This window comes from Scyliorhinus canicula, chromosome 12 (assembly GCF_902713615.1).
Source record: "Scyliorhinus canicula chromosome 12, sScyCan1.1, whole genome shotgun sequence".
NCBI lineage: Eukaryota > Metazoa > Chordata > Chondrichthyes > Carcharhiniformes > Scyliorhinidae > Scyliorhinus > Scyliorhinus canicula.
This window is the reverse complement of record NC_052157.1, coordinates 71,674,581-71,696,681: the sequence shown is the minus strand read 5'-3', so window position 1 is coordinate 71,696,681 and position 22,101 is coordinate 71,674,581. Positions and strand designations below refer to the sequence as shown.

The following is a 22,101-nucleotide window of genomic DNA, read 5'->3' as shown; positions in this document are numbered from 1 at the left end:
TTAAAAATAAAAGCACCGCTCAGAAATTCTACTTCACTGCATGGTTACCATGCTTCCAAATTCTTCATGCTCCATTATCTCCTATTTTTCGCATACAAATGTGGTTCAGTAAAGCTCAATTTTGTTGACAATGACCTTAAAGTCTGATGTAACTCAGACGACTGGTGCAAACCACAAGCAAAATATAGGCAGCACGGTAGCATAGTAGGGGCAGCACGGTAGCATAGGTAGGGGCAGCACAGTAGCATAGCTAGGGGCAGCACTGTAGCATAGCTAGGGGCAGCACTGTAGCATGGTGGTTAGCACAATTGCTTCACAGCTCCAGGGTCCCCGGTACGATACCGGCTTGGGTCACTGTGTGGACTCTGTACGTACTCCCTGTGTGTGCATGGGTTTCCTCCCACAGTCCAAAGATGTGCAGCTTAGGTGGATTGGCCATGATAAATTGCCCCGAGTGTCCAAAATTGCCTTAGTGTTGGGTGGAGTTACAGGTTATGGGATAGGGTGGAGGTGTGAGGTTGGGTAGGGTGCTCTTTCCAAGAGCTAGTGCAGACTCGATGGGCCACATGGCCTCCTTCTGCACTGTAAATGTTATGATCTGTAAATGCTATGCTATGATCTATGATCTATAAAAAGTTTCCGGTATATTCTGAACGTTTTGTTTGATAATTTCCCTAAAAAAATGTATTTTCTTAAGGGTGGTGGGGGTACGTGGGGCAGGTGCAGAGGGCAGCGCAGATATAGGTTTTCAAATGGTACTCGGGCAGGATGCACAGTGATTACATTCGATGACAACAGTGACTTGAAAATAAATAGATGCATTTTAAGAGAGTCACCAGAATTATGGGATTATATAAAACATGGGGCAATGTGAGGCTTTTGGAAAGAACAAAGAAAGAAAAGGCAGTTTGAAGTTGCTCACAAAATTCGAGTAATATTGACAGCGTGTGCTTCAATTTCTTTCAACGTAAATTGATTCCGGATTCAGCTCAAGTATATTCCGGTGTCCAGAAATAATGACATCATCAAGCATGCTAAGCAGCCAATTACAACAAAGGATTAGCACAGACAGTAAAACAGGAAGTTAAAAGATAAATAATCTTTCACTTTGCAAGAGAGAGTGAAATTAATTAATGTCATTAATGTGAGATTAAGTGAGAAATGAAATTCATTTCCATATTTCAAAAAGATTTAATATTTTCAAAATGTCAAATGTTGTCAGAATAGAGAATTTGTACAAACAGAAATATATAATGAGTTTTGCAGAGCTCGAGAAGATATTGATCAAAATTTATATACTTATTATGCTCCTTGGAATTCACTGCCCAGCTACATATCATTCAGCAAGGCATAATGTTTCTAACTATTTTCTTATTTACAGCAAGTCAAACAGCTTGAAGGTGGAGCTTCAAAACATTTCAACTAATTTACAAAGAGGTCCTTTGTGAGGACTTCAAAAATGCGTCATGTTGAGGATTAGAGAATGTCAGACAATGTCCAAAATCTGCATTTAACACTGCATGTGGAATTTTACAATCATTGAATCTACAAAATAAAAATAAATGCAATTTTTGGGCCTGGTTCCAATAACTGTACACAGCAGTTCAAGGATGGTGTAAACCAGGATGTATGAAAGGAGAAATAAATTCAGCAATCCGACTGCACAAATCATTGAAAGGCAGGGTTGAACCATTAAAATGTCCAATGGGATGTTGGTGCTCATTAGAAGCAGCATGAAGTACAAAGAGGAGGTAACTTGGCTGTAGCACCCATTTATCAGAATTATGCCAATGAATAAATTGTTGAATGGTGGAGATAATATTGATTTTTATTGAATGAGTACCAGAAGCTAGTGTATGACCAGATTCAGATATTTATAGTATGAAGTATCCAGTTGATAGATAAAGACAGACTTTTGCTTCTGGATGGTGAATCAATAATAAGAAGATGTAATATTGATTTTGAATTCATTTTAGAGAAATGAGCCTCAGTCACAAGACCAGCATGTTTAAAGGCATTTTACCCTTTACTTGAAGAACTGTGTTGGACACAGAGGATAGGTGTTAGAGAAAGTTCAACTGTTATAGGCTGTAGGAAGGGTGAGAGAGAAAAGCCCTGTGACCAAAGTAGAAAAGAATAAAATTTGCGGATAATTTAGGGCAGTGCCATTGCTCAGTCACTGGGGAAAACTGACTTCAAACAAGGTGCTGCAGAGTGGTGGCATGTGGTGCAGTGGTTAGCACTTGGACTGCAGCACTGAGGACCTGGGTTCAAATCCCGGCCCTGGGACACAGTCCATGTACACATTCTCCCCATGTCTCCTTGGGTTTCACCCCCACAACGCAAAGATGTGCAGGTTAGGTGGATTGGCCACACTAAATTGCCTCTTAATTGGAAAAAAAATAATTGGGAACTCTAAATTTTTTTAAAAACAAGGTGCTGCAAGAAAGAACAGCACTAATGAGCGACATAAAAAAGACTGGCATGTGTCATTAATGTCCATAACGATCCCAGAACTATTTGGTATTTTTGGCATCGAAGTGTAATGCTGGATGTGGTCCACTGTGATCAGGGTAGGGATGGCTCCACCACTTGGGTGCACAAACATGTGTCCCGATTCATTACTGAAACAAAGATCAGTGTTGTTGCAAGAGGAAGAACCCAGTTGGGAAAGAGCAAAGTTGTCGCTGAGAACATGAGATTCAACCTCGGTTCAGAGGTGGAAATTGCTATCAGTAATAGAGTTTATATGAAGGGAAGTTTTACTGAGCTCAGAAGGGCATTGATAGCAGATGGGAAAAAACAATCTGTATTAAGGTGCAGGTTAAAATTATGAATATAAGGAGTCACTCATTAGAGGTTGGGAATTGATAGCTCATGGATTATTTTTAAGTCAGCAATAAGAGAATTATACAGAGGCAGAGAGCATCTCCATGAATTTGTTGTCCTTCTGTTGCACAGTGACTGAGGGTCATCAAGTAAGTTATTACCTGTGGAAGAAAAATGGAAATAACATTGATTTGAAGTACGTGCAAATAGTTTTGGTAAAATGTATAACTTTTGAGAAATAACTGCATTTCCTATTGCTTATGTGTTGCAAGAATCTATGTTTATGCAAAGATTAAGTGGATTGCTGGTGTGTAATATTGCATAAAGCTGGCAAATACAGTTGAAAACACAATGTGACATCGGCTGCTTGAAATTGGAAGCAATTAGCATTATATCTTCCGCCATGCACACTTCCAGTTCATGCCTGAAGGATGCTAAATTCAATGTTATTTTAATGTATGTGTATAAAATAATTTTTCTCCATTGGTGTTGTTCAGCTGTGGATTGATCGGCATTGTAGTGTCTTGACAGCACAAGACAGAATCTAACAATTTAATTTAGTAGTAATAATAGGACATCTGGAAAGTCGAAATGCAATCCATCAGGGTCAGCATGATTTTATGAAGGGTAAATCATGTTTGACTAATTTACGAGAGCTCTTCAGAGCTGTAACAAGCCAAGTGGATAATGGACATCCTGTTGATGTTGTATATCTGGACGTCCCGGAGGCACTTGATAAGGTGCTGCCCAAAAGGTTTACACAAACGGTAAGATCACATGGAATTAGGGGTAATTTATTAACTTGGAAGAAAGACTGGATGACCAAATTTGCAGATGGCACTAAAATAGGCAGGATAGTTAGTTGCAATGAAGAAATAAGAAATTTACAAATGGAGATAGATAGTTACATGAGTGGGACAAAATTTGGCAGATGGAGTTTAAAGTGGATCAGTGTGAGGTTATCCATTTTGGTCAGAAAATTAGAAAGGCAACTCACAATCTAAATGGAGATGAGATGAGCCATGATTGTATTGAATGGTGGAGCGGCTTGAGGGGCTGACTTGCCTACTTTTGTACCTAGTTCTTATTTTCTTAAGTTCTAATAGGCCAAAAAACAGAAACATTTTACAACAGGTTTTGCAGAGGTCAATTAGGAGCATTAACATTGAATTTTACACTCTCCGCATCTAATTCGCATGTAAGTTTGTTGGGAAATGGAAGTGCCTATATTTCATTTATTATATTTTAAATATGACAAGTGACATGTGAAATTTTCTGTCCACGAACCTCATCAGTTCACTGTAAACTGACCGATCCTGCAGTTGTAAGTCCTGTTAAAACAAGAAGATATTTGCTTTTAGTGAGTAGAAAGAGAGCAAGATAAAAGAGAACTACGGTGCAATATAGAATAATTTGTAAGTGAAAGATTTAAAGCAAAGCACAAACTTATGTCCTAACCATGTAAGTAGGGCTTTCATCAGATGGTTTTGTAGTTTCCTCCTGTACAAATGTATTTGAAAAACAAAAATATAATCAGGCACCGAAGACATCCATGTTATTATTTCAGAGCTTAAAACAATTAGCATGCCATATATCCTGCATAAAAGTCAGAACAACCTACTAAATTACCATATCAAATTTCAGGATGAATGTTCATTTTTAACGCGTGATGGAAGAGCACGGGCACTGAATATCCAATTTACATACAACCGATTATCATCCCTGTGGCAAAATTGAAAGTTCATCAAAACACTCCAGTCCGCCAGTCGCGTTTTTCTGCATGACGTGCCCTCATCGGCAGCAGGATCCTCTGTTCTGCCAGCCGGCCAATGGGATTTCCCATTGTGGTCACCGCATGTTGTCAGGATACCCGCGAGGGTGGGTGTGCTGTCGGTGGAGCGGAGGATAACACCGATGGAGAATTCCTCCATCTTTCACTGTAAAGATTTTTAATTTGTCTTAAAAACCAGCTGATCTTCTAATGGAGTAAGGCAAAGAAGACCAGAAAAGGATGAGTGCAGAAATGGCATGGAAATGTTTGGAGAGGTGTGGTCGGGTGGCTTTTCCCCCGACACTCAGGTGTGTAAGAGTGTGCGTGAACTGGCACTGAAGCCTGTGCTGCCAAAGCTGGGATGTCTGAATGTTTGACCTCAATGCATTGGAAGATGAAGTGTGCCATTCTAATATGCCGGGCAAGCTGGTTCTTGGTGGGGAGGGGGCAAGCTGGAATGATGGTTCAGGTAGAGAGATCACTGATTATATATTCTATTCTTTGCTTTCAGGAGAAGAGAGTCCATAGTGTGGCATAGTGCAGAAGACCGGGAGGTGGGGGTAACCAATCTGCATGTGCTGATCCACTGGAATTAGAATCCCACTGCAGAGCTCACTCTATGACCATGTTGAGGCAGGGGGCTTGGATGAAGGTACGACTGTACTGTACAGATACAAATTCTGTGGAGAGTGCCAAAATAATGGGGTCCTGTCATCTGCAATGAAGGTCGCGAAAAATATAAAAAAGGATAACAAAAGCTTCTATAAGTACATAAAACAGATGACAGTCGCTAAACTAAATGTTGGTTCATTGGAGGAATAAAACAGAGTTAATAGTGGGGAACACAGAAATAGTGGAGATGCTAAATCAATATTTTGCTTCAGTTTTCACTGTGGAGGACCCAAGTACCATCCCCATAGGAACGGGTAATTCAGAGGTAATAGAAAGGGTGGAACTTGGAACAATCAACATCAATCGGGAAACAGTACTCAACATTGGGATTGAAGGCAGACAAGTCCCTAGGACCCAACGACTTACATGTTAGGGTATTAAGGGATGTGGCAGCAGAGATCAATTGGTTAAAATATTATAAAATTCTCTGGATATGGGAAAGGTTCCAGTGGATTGGGAAAAATCCAAATAAAATCAAAAAGGGAGGAAGGTCGAGTATAGGAAATTACAGATAAGTGAGTTTAACATTTGTTATCGGGAAATTGTCAGAATCCATCGTTAAGGAAGTAATGTCTGGACATTTGGAAAGTAAAAATGCAATCCATCAAAGTCAGCATGGTTTTTTAAAGAGCAAATCATGTTTGATTAATTTTCTAGAGTTCTTTGAAGATGTAACAGGCCAAGTGAATATAATGGAGATTCTGTAGATGTATATCTGGACTTCCAGAAGGCGTTTGATAAGGTGCCACACAGAAGGTTAATACACAAGGTTAGATCACATGGGGTTAGGGGATAATTCATTAGATTGGATAAAAGACTGGCTGACGGACAGAAGACAGAGAGTTGGGATGAATGTGTCTTTTTCTGGATGGCAGGATGGGTGCCATAGAGTGTGGTCCTTGAGCCGCAACTATTTATATATTAACGAATTGGAAACAGGGATAGAAGGTGTTCAAGTGTTTTTTTTAAAGAATTTACAGTGCAGAAGGAGGCCATTCGGCATATTGAGTCTGCACCGGCCCTTGGAAAGAGCACCCTACCCAAGCCCACACCACCACCGTATCCCCGTAACCCCACCCAACCATTTTGGACACTATCGACAATATAGCATGGCCAATCCACCTAACCTGCACATCTTTGGACTGTGGGAGGAAACTGGAGCACCCGGAGGAAACCCACACAGACACGGGGAGAATGTGCAGACTCCGCACAATGACCCAAGCTGGGAATCTAACCTGGAGCTGTGCTAACCACTATGTTACAGTGCCGCCCGGTGGTGGGTGGCTGAAATGTGACAGATGAGTTTAACGTTGATAAGTTTGAGGTCACCCATTTTGGTTGAAAAATGAAAAGGCAACTTATTATCGAAATTGGCAGAGACTCTGGGGTGCTCAGGTGCAGAGGGATTTGCATGTCCTCGAGCATGGGTCACAGAAAGCTAGCACGCAGGTCAGCAGGAAATAAAGAAAGTAATTGGAATGTTGGCATTTACAGCTGAAGGAATAGAGAATAAAGGTAAGGAAGTGTTGTTTCAACTGTATAAGGCATTGTTGAGACTGCACCTGGAGTATTGTGCACAGTTTTGGTCCTCTTATTTGAAGAAAGACGTAGTGGTATTGGACGCAGTTCAGAGGAGGTTTACTAGACTGATTCCAGGTATTAAGGGTTTGTTTTATGAAGAGATATTGAGCAGTTTAGTCATATACTCTCTAGAGTTTATTAGAATTAGGGGAGATAAAATTGAGGTATTTAAGATGATGAAGTAGATGTGGAGTGGATGCTTCCTCTTTGATGCATTCTATAAAGAGAGGTCACAGTCTCAGGATAAAGTATAACAAATTTAAAACAGAAATGAGGAGAAACTACTTCTGCCAAAGGATCGTGGATTTGTGGCATTCGCTACTGCTAATTGTGGTGGATACTGGGATAATGAATAACTATGAGATTATACAATAATGTAGGAGCAATAGGGTGGTCGTGATGGGAGATTTTAACTTGAATGGGACTCATGTAGTGTTGGAGGCGTAGATGGAGCAGAATTTGTAAGGAGCATCCAGGAGAGTTTTTTTTAGAGCAGTATGTTAATAGTCCAACTTGGGAAGGGGCCATGCTGGACCTGGTATTGGGGAATGATCCTGGCCAGGTGGTTGAAGTTTCAGTCGGTGAATACTTTGGGAATAGCGATCACAATTCCATATGTTTTAGAATACTCAAGGCAAAGACGAGAGTGGTCCGAAAGGAAGAGGGCTAAATTGGGGAAAGGCCAAGTATAACAAAATTCGGCAGGAGCTAGGGAATGTGGATTGGGAGCAGCTGGTTAAGGGTAAATCCACATTTGAAATGTGGGAGTCTTTTAAGGAAAGGTTGATTAGAGTGCAGGACAGACATGTCCCTGTGAAAATGAGAGATAGAAATGGCAAGATTAGGGAACCATGGATGACGGAGGGAATTGTGAGACTAGCTAAGATGAAAAAGGAAGCATACATAAGATCGAGGTGACTCAATACTGATGAAGCTTTGGTGGAATGTCGGGAAAGTAGGACAAATCTCAAACGTGCATTAAGTAGGCTAAAAGGGGTCATGAAATATCTTTGGCTAACAGGGTTAAGGAAAATCCTGAAGCCTTTTATTCGTATTTCAGGAGCAATGATTGGCCCACTCAAAGACAAAAGAGGGAATTTATGCATGGAGTCAGAGGAAATGGGTGAGATTCTTAATGAGTACTTTGCATCGGTATTCACCAAGGAGAGGGACATGGCGGATGTTGAGGCTAGGGATGGATGTTTAAATACTCTAGGTCAAGTCAGCATAAGGAAGGGGGAAGTTTTGGGTATTCTAAAAGGTATTAAGGTGGACAAGTCCCCAGGTCCGGGTGGGATCTATCCCAGGTTATTGAGGGAAGCAAGGGACAAAATAGCTGGGGCCTTAACAGATGTTGCAGCATCCTTGAGCATGGGTGAGGTCAAGGAGGACTGGAGAATTGCTAATGTTGTCTCTTTGTTCATGAAGGGTAGCAGGGATAATCCAGTGAGTTATAGACCTGTGAGCTTCACGTCAGTGGTAGGCAAACTGTTGGAGAAGATACTAAGGGATAGGATCTATTCACATTTGGAGGAAAATAGACTTATCAGTGATAGGCAGCATGGTTTTGTGCAGGGAAGGCATTTTATAAAGTTTCCCATGGCAGGTTGATGGAAAAAGTAAAGTCATATGGGGTTCAGGATGTACTACCTAGATGGATAAAGAACTGGCTGGGCAACAGGAGGCAGAGTAGTGGTGGAAGGGAGTGTCTCAAAATGGAAAAAGGTGACTAGTTGAGTTCAACAAGGATCTGTGCTCCGACCACTGTGGTTTGTGATATACATAAATGATCTGGACGAAGGTATAGGTGGTCTGCTTAGCAAGTTTGCAGATGATACTAAGATTGGTGGAGTTGCAGATAGCGAAGAGGACTGTCAGAGATTACAGCAAAATATAGATAGATTGGAGAGTTGGGCAGAGAAATGGCAGATGGAATTCAATACAGGCAAATGCGAGGTGATGCATTTTGAAAGATCTAATTCAAGAGCGGACTATATGGTCAATGGAAGAGTCCTGGGGAAAATTGATGTACAGAAAGATCTGGGAGTTCAGGGGCGGTATTCTCCCATCGGGAGACAAACAGCTGAAGCAGGAGTGAAACCCGGAGTGTTTCACTCTGGCGTCGGAGGCCTCTCCTCGCCCCCTATTCTCTCCCCCCCCCCCCCCCCCCGGGGGGGGCTAGGAGCGGCGCGCTGGGAATGATGCGGCCGGCGGCGCCGAAGTGACGTCAGCAGCGCATGCACAGGTTGGCCGGTTCCAACCCGCGCATGCGCGGTTGCCGTCTTCTCCTCCGCTGCCCCGCAAGACATGGCGGCTTGATCTTGCGGGGCGGCAGAGGGAAAAGAGTGCGTCTTTTAGAGACGCCGGCCCGACGATCGGTGGGCACCGAACGCGGGCCAGACATCTGCTGAGCACGTCCATGGTGCTCGATCCTTCCTCTGCCCCCCACAGGCCCCACACTCACCGGTTGTGCGCTGTTCATGCCGGCAGCGACCAGGTGTGGTTGGCGCCGGTGTGAACTGGTCGGGTTCGGCAGGCCGCTCGGCCCATCCGGGCCAGAGAATCACCGGTCGCTGTGAGAAACGGCGAGCTGCGATTCTCCGTGCGGTTTGTCGCAAAATGATTCGCCCGGCCCTCCCGCGATTCTCCCCCCCCCCGGCGTGGGGTACGGAGAATCGCGCCCCAGGTCCATTGTACCCTGAAGGTGGCAACGCAGGTCAATAGAGTGGTCAAGAAGGCATACAGCATGCCTGCCTTCATTGGACGTGGTATTTAGTACAATAGTCTGCAGGTCACGTTACAGTTGTATAGGACTTTGATTAGGCCACGTTTGGAATACTGCGTGCAGTTCTGGTCGCCACATTACCAGAAGGATGCTTTAGAGAGAGTGCAGAGGAGGTTCACCAGGATGTTGCCTGGTATGGAGGGTGCTAGCTATAAAGAAACGTTGAGTAAATTAGGATTGTTTTCATTGGAAAGACGGAGGTTGAGGGGGGATCTGATTGAGGTCTACGAAATTATGAGAGGTATGGACAGGGTGGATAGCAACAAGCTTTTTCCAAGAGTGGGGGTGTCAATTACAAGGGGTCATGATTTCAACGTGAGAGGGGGAAAGTTTAAGGGAGATGTACGTGGAAAGTTTTTTACGCAGAGGGTGGTGGGTGCCTGGAACGCTTTGCCAGCAGAGGTAGTAGAGGTGGGCACGATAGCATCGTTTAAGATGCATCTAGACAGATATATGAATGGGCAGGGAACAGAGGAGAGTAGATCCTTGGAAAATAGGTGACAGGTTTAGATATAGGATCTGGATCGGCGCAGGCTGGGAGGGCCGAAGGGCCTGTTCCTGTGCTGTAACTTTCTTTGTTCTTTGTTCTATAAGGAGGAGCTAGACAGATTTTTAAATGGTAATGGGTAAAGGGCTGCGGAGAATTGGCAGGATGGGGAGATGAGGCCATGATTAGATCGGCCATGACCATGTTGAATGGTGGAGCAGGCACGAGAGGCTAAATTGCCTGCTCCTGCTCCTAGTTCTTATGCTCTAAAAAATAACTATTCTGTCTAATTCCACCTTCCAACTCTTCGTCTGTAGCCCTGTAGGTAACAGCACCTCAAGCACAAATTTGATGTTCTTGATGAAAAAGGGGATTTCTTGATTAATAAAGGGTCCAGGGATTATGGCGATAAAGCAGGAGAATGGAGACGAGGAACATATCAGCCATGATCAAATGATGGAGCAGACCCGATGGGCTGGATGGCCTAATTCTGCTCCCATAACTTATGGTCTTATCAAGAAAATCCATTGAACCTCCAATGCAAGTGGCAACAGGCTGCAGATCTCCATTGTCTCATCAACTTGTCCAGCATGCACAGTGACAATGCAAATACTGAATGTACTGATACGTGGACAAAACACTGAACAAGCTGCCTTTCAGTGAGGGCAAAGCACATGCAACTAGGTCTTTTCCCTCACCAGTTTAACTGAAACTGGTGTGGAAAATAACTTCAAAGCTGTCTTTCCCGATCGCATTGTAGAATAGGGCATGGTCTTGCAAACATGTCTGGTTGTGAAAGTCCTTCCTCAGTTACTGATGTCATTGAATTATTACTCAGATATAGATGGTTCAGAGTGCACATGGTGATGAAACAAGCATCTGGAGGGAAGAGTCCAACCGGGATCTGTTCTCACCTCAACCCTTTTCAATCTCTATATTACTGATCTGCCTTCCTTCAACCCTGTCTGGAAAGTTTATCTATGCTGGCAAATTCTGTTGCGCCTCTCAGGCGTGGACATTTTCTAGACCACAGCTAACAGCAGAGGCCCTGGGGCAGCCGGATTGGAGTCAACACACCAACAATAAAAAATACTTCCTCATCACAGATCCCAAAGCCCACCCACCTGACTTCAACCTACCATGCCAACAATGGTGCATTCCTCAACAGTTGAGAATATTATCCCCATCAAGATCAAATACACAAGGAAGTGTACATTGCATCTAAGGACCAACTGTGCTGCAATCCTCAAACAAATCTAGCAGAGAAGATCAAGTCCTCAAATACAGCTGGGCAGGCTTAAAATGCTACAGAAATCAAAAGGAAACCTGGCAGAACCGTGAACTAAGACAGCAGCAAACTCCTAAATACACTGAAAGTGCCTGTGTACCAGTGATCTTTGAACATACACTTGGATGCAAATGATAAAAATGTGCTGCTCATCTGCCTGTTTAGCCCATGTGAAGAACAAAAAAATGCAACCAATAATTCTTCTTAAAATACCCTAAATTTTTGGTCCATGACTATCAATAATTACAGTCACCAGTTTTCTAAGTTTAAACACATTACTGTTTATTTATAACTAGAAAAAGTATTAAATATGTAGTGAATACAGCTACTTTACATCAAGCTAATACCCAACTCCCCCTTCAACTGACCCAACCATTACCCAAACACACAGGACAGAGAAAGGCAGAGGAGTGAAAAGGGGTAAAATAATAAGGATTAAGGTCAAAAGATAAGAGTCCTTTGACAGTCCTTCAATGCACTTTTTTCATAGTATGAGCATGTTTATAAGTTCATAAGATATGGGAGCAGAATTAGACCATTCGGCCCAATTGGACTGCTCCACCATTCTATCATGGCTGACATGGTCCTCATCTGCTACCTACAATGTTACAGATCAAGAGCTGGATTGCAAAATCAACCAGAACATTTCCTCCCAAGAACGCGTGATCTAGGAGCGGGAGTAGACAATTTAGCCTCCCGAGCCTAACGTCTTCCATGTGATCATGGATGATCCCATCCTGGCCTCAACTCCACCATCCTGCCCGTTCTCCAGAACTCTTCAACCCATTACCAATTAAAAATCTGTCGGGAAGCACGGTGGCACAATGATGAGCACTGGGACTGTGGTGCTGAGGACCCAGCCCTGGGTCACTGTCCATGTGGAGTTTGCACATTTTCCCCGTGTCTGCGTGGGTTACACCCCGACAACCCAAAGATGTGCTGGTTAGATGGATTGACCACACAAAATTGCCCTTTAATTGGAAAAAAATAATTGGGTCTTCCACATGTATTAAAAAAAATTGTTTTCAAAATCTGTCACACTGCTCGGGCGGGATACTCCGACACCCCAACTGGAGAATCGCCGGGGGGGGGGGGGGGGGGGGGGGGGGGGGGGGGGGGCGTGAATCCCGCCACCCGCCGGCCTCCGAATTCTCTAACCCCCCAAAAGTCGCCGAGGTGTAAATCGTGCTGCCCACCTTGGAGAATGGCGGGGACCGGCGTGACGCAATGGACCCCGGGGCTGCCCGAATTCTCCCGGCCGGATGGGCCAAAGTCCCGCCGATGTGACCACGGGTCACGCTGGCGTAAATCGAACCATCTTATATAACGCCCGAGGAGGCCCCCTGTGTACCAGCCCCGCTCGTCGTACCAGGACCTCACGGACCAGGCATGCAGGAGGAGACTCTCGCAGACATCGGTGCACCCATGCAGTGACTGACGCCCTATATGCCATCTCACATCCCCGGCATGTTCGAGGGACGCGACCCCCCCCCCCCCCCCCCCCCCCCCCCCCCGAGCTGAGGGGCTGGTTACTGGGCTACAGGGGTTACCCGTTGCGGTCATAGCTGATGACACCTATACGGAGGCCACAGAGTGATGCGGAGAACAGCTACAACAATGCCCATACAGCGACCAGGGGTGTGATAGAGAGGTGCTTTGGGCTGCTAAAAATGCATTTCAGGTGTCTGCACCCCTCTGGAGGGGCCCCTCCAGTACCCGCTAGATAGGGTCGGCCGCATTATTGAGGTGTGGTGTGTCCTGCACAACATAGCCCAGCAGAGTGCCGCAGGCAGAGGAGGAGGAAGTGGAGGAGCAGCAGGACAATGCGCAGTCCCCCTGAATGAGGAGGATGGTGGCAATGGTCAGGACAGACGGGCTGTAGGTGTGAAATTGATTTTAATAACAAACTATCCATACACGTGCCCTAGCCCCTATAACTCGTCTGTGCCAACTCCCATGCCAACTTATTCAGTGTCTAATTGTTTGGCCTTACGGGCCCTTTGACTACGTCTAGGTGGTTCCCCAGACGGTACAGCAGAACTTGAAGTGGACTCCTGTGATTCCTGCCCTATGACACGGGATCCATTTTGCGGCCATTTCCTGGGGTGGCCCGGCCTAGAAGGGCCAGGCTCCGGCTCGGGCGACTGGGATGGTGAGCTGCCAGCCTGTCCTGCCCGTTGCCCACCAGATGCACCTGGGACGGAAGGGGACAGAGTCTGAGGTGTCGCGGTGTTTCGGGTCTCCCCTACTGGGGACCCAGAACGGGCCCCAGCACCTCCTCCTCTCTCGGGGTGCCCAATGGCTCCCGAGCCTCTACATGGGTCAGGGATGCGAACGGACCGACCATCCGACACCCCCCCCCCCCCCCCTCCTCCCCCCCCCCCAATATCTGGCGCTGCGAATCCTGGAGGCCTGTCCTGGTATTGCCAAGGGTCTGCAAGTTTGCAGACATGCAGCTCAGGAAGTTGGTCATCCCTGTCTGTGACACCGATCAGCACCCGGGCAATGGCGCCGATGCTCCCAGCAATGGCCTGCTGAGACTGTCCACTGCCTGCTGAGACTGGGCCACTGTCTGCAGAGACTGGGCCATGGCCTGCTGAGACTGGGCCACGGCATTAAGCGCCTCTGCGAACTGCCACTAGCTCTGGCTGATGGCTTCCTGTGAGAGGGCAGCCATGTCCTGGGCCACAGACACCGCCTGCACAGAACGCCCCAGACGTTGCATACTGCTCCCAATGTCTGACACCGTCGCACCCATTGCCTCCACTGCAGACGCCATCCAGGTTTCGGCCTGGGTGGCACGCATGACCAGCACCACTCACAGCTCCTGGACGCAGGTGCACTCCTCCACCTGCGTCTGCAGCCGCCGCAAGCCAGCCGTCACCCCCTTCGATTGTCCCTGGGTCCATAACTGCATCAGGGCTGTGGGTGGGGGTGGTAACTCCAGGAACCCAGGTCCCATCTGGGCGGCAGATGTTTGCCGGGGCCGGCCTGCCCTCTGACCGCTCCTACCTGCCTGCTCCTACCTCCATCTACTGTACTGGTATGGCTGTGTTGTGCGCACCAGTGAGTGTACCAGAAGCCTCATCGCTCAAGTGCCCAACCGAGGTGAGTGTCTCTGCGATGGTGTAGGGTGTTGGAGAAAGCAGTGGCGTTGTTGTGATCATTGTCCGACCCAGAGTCCATGGTCCCCTGGGGTGGCGGTTCCTGTTCACCCATCCACTGTGTGTCAGTGTCCTGTGTGTCGGTGTCATGTGTGTCGGTGTCCCGGGTAGGGCTGTCCTAGGTAGTGGTGTCCTGGGCAGGGGTGTCCTGGGTAGTGGGGTCCTGGGTAGGGCTGTCCTGCGTAGGGCTGTCCTGGGTAGGGCTTTCCTGGGTAGCGGGGTCCTGGGTAGGGCTGTCCTGCGTAGGGCTGTCCTGGGTAGGGGCGTCCTGGCTCAGCTGCGACGGGGCCATGTGGCTGCCCCCCTCATCACTGGGTGTCACACGCCTGCGTCACCGCACTCGCACGAGACGGGGGTGTCGTCTCCCTGTTGGTCCGGGCCTGTCCCTGTCTCATGGCCGCCCTGGGGCATCCTGGGGTACAGGGCCTCCCTCCAGTATCCGCGGGGACGGGTGCCTCGACGTTTGGTCCTGCAATACACAATATAGCCACATGGTTAGACACACAGGCGGTGATCGGGGATATGGGCGAAGGCGGATACAGGTGATATGGGGGAGGGGTATATGAAGGATATGGGGGAGGGGAGATAAGAGGGCTATGGGAAGGGGGATTATGGGGGAAGGGGGGTGGGGATATGGGGGGGATATGGGGGAAGGGGATGGGGATATGGGGGGGATATGGGGACATGGGGGAGGGTGAAATGGGGATATGGGGGAAGGGTGATATGGGGAAGAGGGATATGGGGAAGAGGGATATGGGGAAAGAGGGATATTGGGAAGGGATATGGGGAAAGGGGGATATGGGGGAGGGGGTTATGTGGATATGGGGGAAGAGGGATAAGGGGGAGGGGGAAGAGGAGACGGGGGATATGGGGGAAAGGGGATATCGGGGAGGGGGATATTTGGGTATGGGGAAGAGGGATAAGGGGAGGGTGAATATGGGGGAAGGGGAGACGGGGGATATGGGGGAAGGGGGATATCGGGGAGGGGGGATTTGGAGGATGGGGATATGGGGGAAGGGGGATATGGGGAAAGGGGGATATTGGGGAAAGGGGGATATGGGGAAGGTGGATTTGGGGGATGGGGATATGGGGGAAGGGGATATGGGGACGGGGGATATGGGGGAAGGGGGATATGGGGGGAAGGGGAATATGGGGGAAGGTGGATTTGGGGGATGGGGATGTGGGGGAAGGGGATATGGGGAAGGGGGATATGGGGAAGGGGGATATTGGGGGAAGGGGGATATTGGGGGAAGGGGAAGGGGGGACATGGGGGGGTCTCAATTGGTGGTGCGCCACCGACCTCTGCATCGGCAATCTCCTGGTCCTCAGGTCCACCTGCCAGTTCCAGGGCCCTCTCCTCATAAACAGTGACTGGTCTCTCATCAGTTGGGCCCCATCCAGTCCTCTCATGCTCCCGGTTGTTGTGTGCACACTTCCCCTGTGGGCGAGGGTGGGGGGGGTGGCAGGGATAAAGGGCAACAGTGTAAAGCAGAGATATACATGCAGGTCAGCGGTTGTGTGTATATTGGCAGAGGTGTGCAGCACATTAGGGTTAGGGTTTGTTGCACCTGGGGGTGTGCCGCACATCGGGGGGGGGGGGGGGGGCGGGGTACTCACCCGGCTGCCCTGACATAGTCAGTCACCTTCTTGTGGCACTGGGCACCTGTGCTTGGTGTCACAGCCACAGGGCTGATGGCCTCTGCCACCTCCCTCCACAGGTGCCAGCTGAGGTGTGGGTCAATCCTGTAGGCGTGTCCAGGGAACAGGGCCTCCCTCCTCCTTTGCTGTACTGTGTCCAGGAGTGCCTTGATGTCGCGCTCCTGGAACCTCGGTGCTGCGCGGCGGGCAGCCATTTTGTTGGGTCTCCGGGGGGGATGTGGCTCCATGTGTCCGCGGCGGGTGACACGCCGCTACTAACCCATTCTGGGCCAGAGAATTTGCGCCGTTTGGGGGTACCCGATGCTGGAGTGATCCGCATTGTTTTTAGCGCCGGGTTCCGGCGATCGCGCCGATAACAGGAGAATCCCGCGCCTCCTTAAATGTACTCCATGTCCCTGTATCCACCGCGCTCTGGGATAGCTAATTCCACAGATTCACCACCCTTTGGGAGATGTAGTTTTTCCTCAAATCTGTGTTGAATTTGCTACCTGTTATTGTAAGATTATGACCTCCTGTTTTAGAGTGCCCCACAAGAGGAAGTATCAGCTCCACATTTACTTTATCCATACCTTTTAGCTTCTTGTACACCTCAATTAGATCTAATTCTTCTAAACTCTGTAGAGTATAGGCCTAAACAGTTCAATCTCTCTTATACGACAAACTTCTCTGGAATCGATCTAGTGAACCTCCTCGGAACTGCCTCCAATGCCTCGATATCTTTCCTGAAATAAAAGGACCAAAACTGTGCACAATACTCCAGGCGCGATCTTACCAATGCCTTGTATAATTGCAGCAACACTTCTTTACCTTTATACTCTATTCCTTTTGCTATAAAAACTTCAACATTCCATTTGCTTTCCTTACCTGCTGCACCTGCGTGCTCATTTTCTCTGACTCAGGCATGAGGACACCCAGATCCCTCTGCATCAGAGCACCCGGAAGTATCTCCCCATTTAGATAATAAGTTTCCTTTCCATTTTCTCAACTAAAATGCATGACCTCACACTTATCCACGTTAAACTCCATGTGCCACATTTTCACGCACTCCCCAAATCTATCTATATCCATTTGTAAGGTTCTTATTTACTCATTGTAACTTACTGTCCCACCTATTTTTGTGTCAGCTGCAAATTTGGCTATAGATCCTTCTATCCCTGTATCCAAGTCATTAATATAGATTGTCAGTAGCTGGGGCCCAAGACCGAACCCTGTGGTATGCCACTAGTTACATCTTGCAAGCAGAAGAAGACCCATTCATCTCAACTCTCTGTCTTCTTTCCATCAGCCAGTCTTCTGTCCAAGTTAATAAATTACCTCTAATCCCATGTGATCTCACCCTGTGAATTAACCTTCTGTGCAGCACCGTATCAAACGTCTTCCGGAAGCCCAGATATACTACATCTACAGGATCCCCATTAACTACTTTGTTTGTTACATCCTCGAAGAACTCAAGCAAATTAATCAAACATGATTTGCCTTTCATAAAACATTGCTGACTCTGATGGATAACACTTTGGCGTTCCAAATGTCCTGATATTACGTCCTTGATAATTGATTCGAACAATTTTCCAACAACAGGTGTTAAATTAACTGGTCTATAATTTCCCACATTCTGCCCCCCACCCTTTTTGAATAAGGGCATTACATTAGCATTTTTCCAACCTCCTGGAACCTTTCCCGTGTCCATGGAATTTTGGAATATCATAACGAATGGACCCACTATCTCTGCTGCCACTTCCTTTGACACCCTAGGATGTAGGCCATCAGGCCCTGGGGACTTGTCTGTCCTCAATCCCAAGCGTTTATTGAGTACCATTTTCCTATTGATACAGATTGTCCCAAGTTCCATCCTTTCTATTACCTCTAAATTTCCCATTCCAGTAGAAATGGTACTCGTGTCCTCCATCGTGGAAACTGAGGCAAGGATTGATTTAGCACCTTCACCATTTCTGTATTCCCCACTATTAACTCACAAGTTTCATCTTCTTAGGGACCAACATTCACCATAGCGACTCTCTTCCCTTTTATGTACATGTGGAGGTTTTGCTAACCTTTTTGAACATTCTGTGCTAGTTTTCTTTGTAATTTACTTTAGCTTTTTAAAATTACTTTTTTTAGTGTCCCTTTGTTTATGTTTGAAAGTTTCCCAATCTTCCAATCTGCCATTGGCCTTTGCAATGTGATTTAACTTAGTTTTAGTCTTGATAATGTCTTGACCTCCTTGTTTAGCCATGGATGTTTTTACCCCTCTTCCCATCTTTGTTCCTCACTGGGATATATTTTATTTGATTGGAATTGAGCATCCTTAAACAACTGCCACTGCTCATCAGTTGTCCTGCCTTTTAGCCTCCCTGCCCAGTCTATACGGGCCAAATCTGACCTTAAGCCTATGTAATTTCCTTTGTTTAATTCCAGAACACTAGAGTGGGACTCCACTTTCTCGCCCCCAAATTGAATCTTGAATTCTACCATATTATGGTCACTGCTCCCTAGTGGATCCTAACTATGAGGTCATTAATTAATCCCTCCTCATTATAAAATGCCAAATCTAGAGTAGCCTCCTCCCTGGTTGGTTCCCCAACATACTGTTCAAGGAAACAGTCTCTAATGCATTCAATGAACTCTGCCTCCAGGTTACCCTTGCCAATTTGATTCCTCCAGTCTATGTGCATATTAAAATCACCCATTATTATTGCCGTACCTTTCTTGCAAGCCCCCAGTATTTCCTGGTTTATACTGTACCCCACTGTAGAACTACTGTTTTGGGACCAATAGATTATTCCTACCAAGGACTTCTTCCCTTTGTTATTTCTTATTTCTACCCAGACTGATTCGGCATCTTGATCTCTAGTGTTTATGTCATTTCTCATTACTCACTGATCCCTTTCCTCACCAGCAGGGCTGTGCCACCTCCTTGTCCTTTCATCCTATCTTTATCCTTGAATATACACAATTCCCAGACCTGGTCTCCCTGTAACCACGTTTCAATGATCCTCACCAAGTCATAACCTTGTTTCTATTTGCACTGTTAGTTCATTATGTTTGTTGCAAATGCTTCTTGCATTTAGATACAAAGTTTTTAAAATTTGTTTTTTACTGTGAGATTTCCCTACTTATCCATAATTCCTTGTTGCATAAAGACCTGGGTCGAGAGAATCGCCGGGGGCGGGGGGGGGGGGGGGGGGGGGTGGGGTGGCGTGAATCCCGCCTCCATCGGCTGCCGAATTCTCTTGCACCGGGGTTTTGGCAGAGGTGGGAATCACATTGTGCCGGTTGGAGGCCGCGAGCAGCGGTCCCCCCTCCCCCCGGCGATTCTCCGGCCTACGATGGGCCAAGTGGCCGCCCGTTTTCAGCCGGTCCTGCAGGCATAAATTACAGTAGGTACTTACCGGTGGGACCTGGCAGCACGGGGTCCTTTGGGGGGGGGGGGGGGGGGGGGGGGGGGAGGTGCCCCACAGTGGCCTGGCCCGTGATCGGGGCCCACTGATCCGCGGGCGGGCCTGTGCCGTGGGGGCCCTCTATTCCTCTGCGTCGGCTGAGGTGGTCCTCTGCGATGGCCAACGTGGCAATGAACCCCCCCGCACATGCGCACACTTACCTTCCCACGTTGCTTTCTAGATAACTCGCTGCAGATTACCAGTTACAAGGACAGAAGAAAGAAAACAAACCAAAAGGGAAAAATCACCTCCTCCCACTCTGCTCCAAATTACCACACTGCTCCAAATTATCAAGTTTCAAATCTCACAAGGGCTATCTCACTCAGACTGTCTGTGACTTTACGTGCACAAAGTTCAAAGTTGTTGGTTTGCAACCTATAATGATCTTTCTTGAAGTTAACAATATCTTAGTACAATTATTTCCAGGAGAAGCTCCTGGCTTCGTATCCGCTGGCTCTGCAGAGAGGGTGATCAGAATTTGGTTTCTGCTTGCATCAGCCTTTTCTACAGAGAGAATTGGTCCCCACAATTTCCTTTGGCGAGAATTAGCTGGTTATTTCTGGAGAAAACAGATGTCAAAAAAACAGCTTTTCTCCCAGTGCTGTTAAACACAAAACTGAAAGCTCTTTAGGTCCCAGAACTATTTCAGTGGGAACAGGACCTGTTACCAGGCAGAACTTCACCGTTTAGGCTCATTCATAGGTTACAAGCTGCGCCAATCAATCTGGGCCATCACTGATGTCAGTCTAAAACTGCATAGCCTTCTGGATCTTCCTCTTTGAATGAAAGATACAGGCTGCATTGCAAAAAGTTACGTGTCCAGTAAACATCCATGGATCAAAAATGTAAATGCAGATATAAAAGGGGAAATAATTGAATAAACATGTCTACAATACCTTCCTCGGACTCCTTGCAATCATGGGTGAAGCTCTGCCAAATCATTCCCAAAAGTAAGTCTACTGCTTCCACTGGGAATTCCTGAACCACTCTGACAACTACTGATGATACTAAATCACACTGCAATTGTACTTTATACAATGGAATAGGGATACAACCTCCATCTGTCCCATTCACTAAAATCACAGCTTTCATTGAGCTCTCTGGGGAGAAAGCTGAATGCTCCTCCAGTACAAGAGTTTGAATAGCACCTGCGTCCCTTAAATTAGTTATGATTTTGACTATATCAACTGAGGAAAATGGGGTGACCTTCCCCTTAGACACACACCCTGCTTATCGCTCATCCACTTAACACTACAGTCTTCCCTGTAGTGTTCTCCACTACTGTTCCCTTTTCAGAATCCTCCATCTGAACACCCACAAGTCCCATGGATTTCCCTCACAACTTCCAACACACTGAACGAACATGTCTCGCCTTGTTACAATGGTAACACCTAGGCTTTCGAGTCATATCTTCACCTTCAGTACCTTCATTCCTGGTCAGAGTAGGACATCTTGGAGCCTTCCCAGCTATCCATTCTTTACGTTGGCTACATGCCTTCCTTTCATTACCCCCTTTCTTGCTTCGGGCAGCACGGTCGCATAGTGGTTAGCATAAATGCTTCGCAGCTCCAGGGTCCCAGGTTTGAATCCTGGCTTGGGTCACTGTCTGTGTGGAGTCTGCACGTTCTCCCCGTGTGTGCATGGGTTTCCTCCGGGTGCTCCAGTTTCCTCCCACAGTCCAAAGATGTGCAGGTTAGGTGGATTGGCCAGGCTAAAATTGCCCTTGGTGTCCAAATTGCCCTTAGTGTTAGGTGGGTTTACTGGGTTATGGGGATAGGGTGGAGGTATGGGCTTGGGTAGGGTGCTCTTTCCAAGAGCCGGTGTAGACTCAATGGGCCGAATGTTCTCCTTCTAAGTGTACTTTACCTGAATGCTCGTAGTATTCGGAATAAAGTAAATGATTTGATGGCACAAATCATCGTAAATGACTATGATTTAGTGGCCATTACTGAAACATAGTTAAAGGATGGTCACGACTGGGAGTTAAATATCCGAGGTTATCAAACTATTCGGAAGGACAGAGTGGATGGTAAGGGAGGTGGTGTTGCTCTGTTATTTAAGGATGACATCCGGGCAATAGTAAGGGATAACATCGGTGCTATGGAGGATAAGGTTGAATCCATTTGGGTGGAAATCAGGAATAGTAAGGCGAAAAAGTCACTGATAGGAGTAGTCTATCGGCCACCAAATAGTAACGTTATGGTGGGGCAGGCAATAAATAAAGAAATAGCTGATGCATGTAGAAATGGTACAGCAGTTATCATGGGGGATTTTAATCTACATGTCGATTGGTTTAACCAGGTCGGTCAAGGCAACCTTGAGGAGGAGTTTATAGAATGTATCCGCGATAGTTTCCTAGAACAGTATGTAATGGAACCTACGAGGGAACAAGCGGTCCTAGATCTTGTCCTGTGTAATGAGACAGGAT

At 46.9% G+C, this 22,101-nt stretch overlaps 1 protein-coding gene across 3 annotated transcripts in view; it reads right to left on the bottom strand.

Annotated features, from left to right (window-relative positions):
• Positions 1–1,970: 1,970 nt before the first annotated feature.
• LOC119974384 (uncharacterized protein PB18E9.04c-like) overlaps positions 1,971–22,101 on the bottom strand; it is a 96,247-nt gene continuing 76,116 nt past the window's right edge. For all 3 annotated transcript variants that reach the window (XM_038813190.1, XM_038813192.1, XM_038813194.1), the window contains 3 exons: positions 4,288–4,329; positions 4,117–4,160; positions 1,971–2,990 (listed from right to left, as the gene is read on the bottom strand). In XM_038813190.1, coding sequence (XP_038669118.1) covers positions 2,987–2,990; positions 4,117–4,160; positions 4,288–4,329 — 90 coding nt within the window. In that variant the 3' untranslated portion in view covers positions 1,971–2,986. The remainder of the gene's footprint in view (positions 2,991–4,116; positions 4,161–4,287; positions 4,330–22,101) is intronic.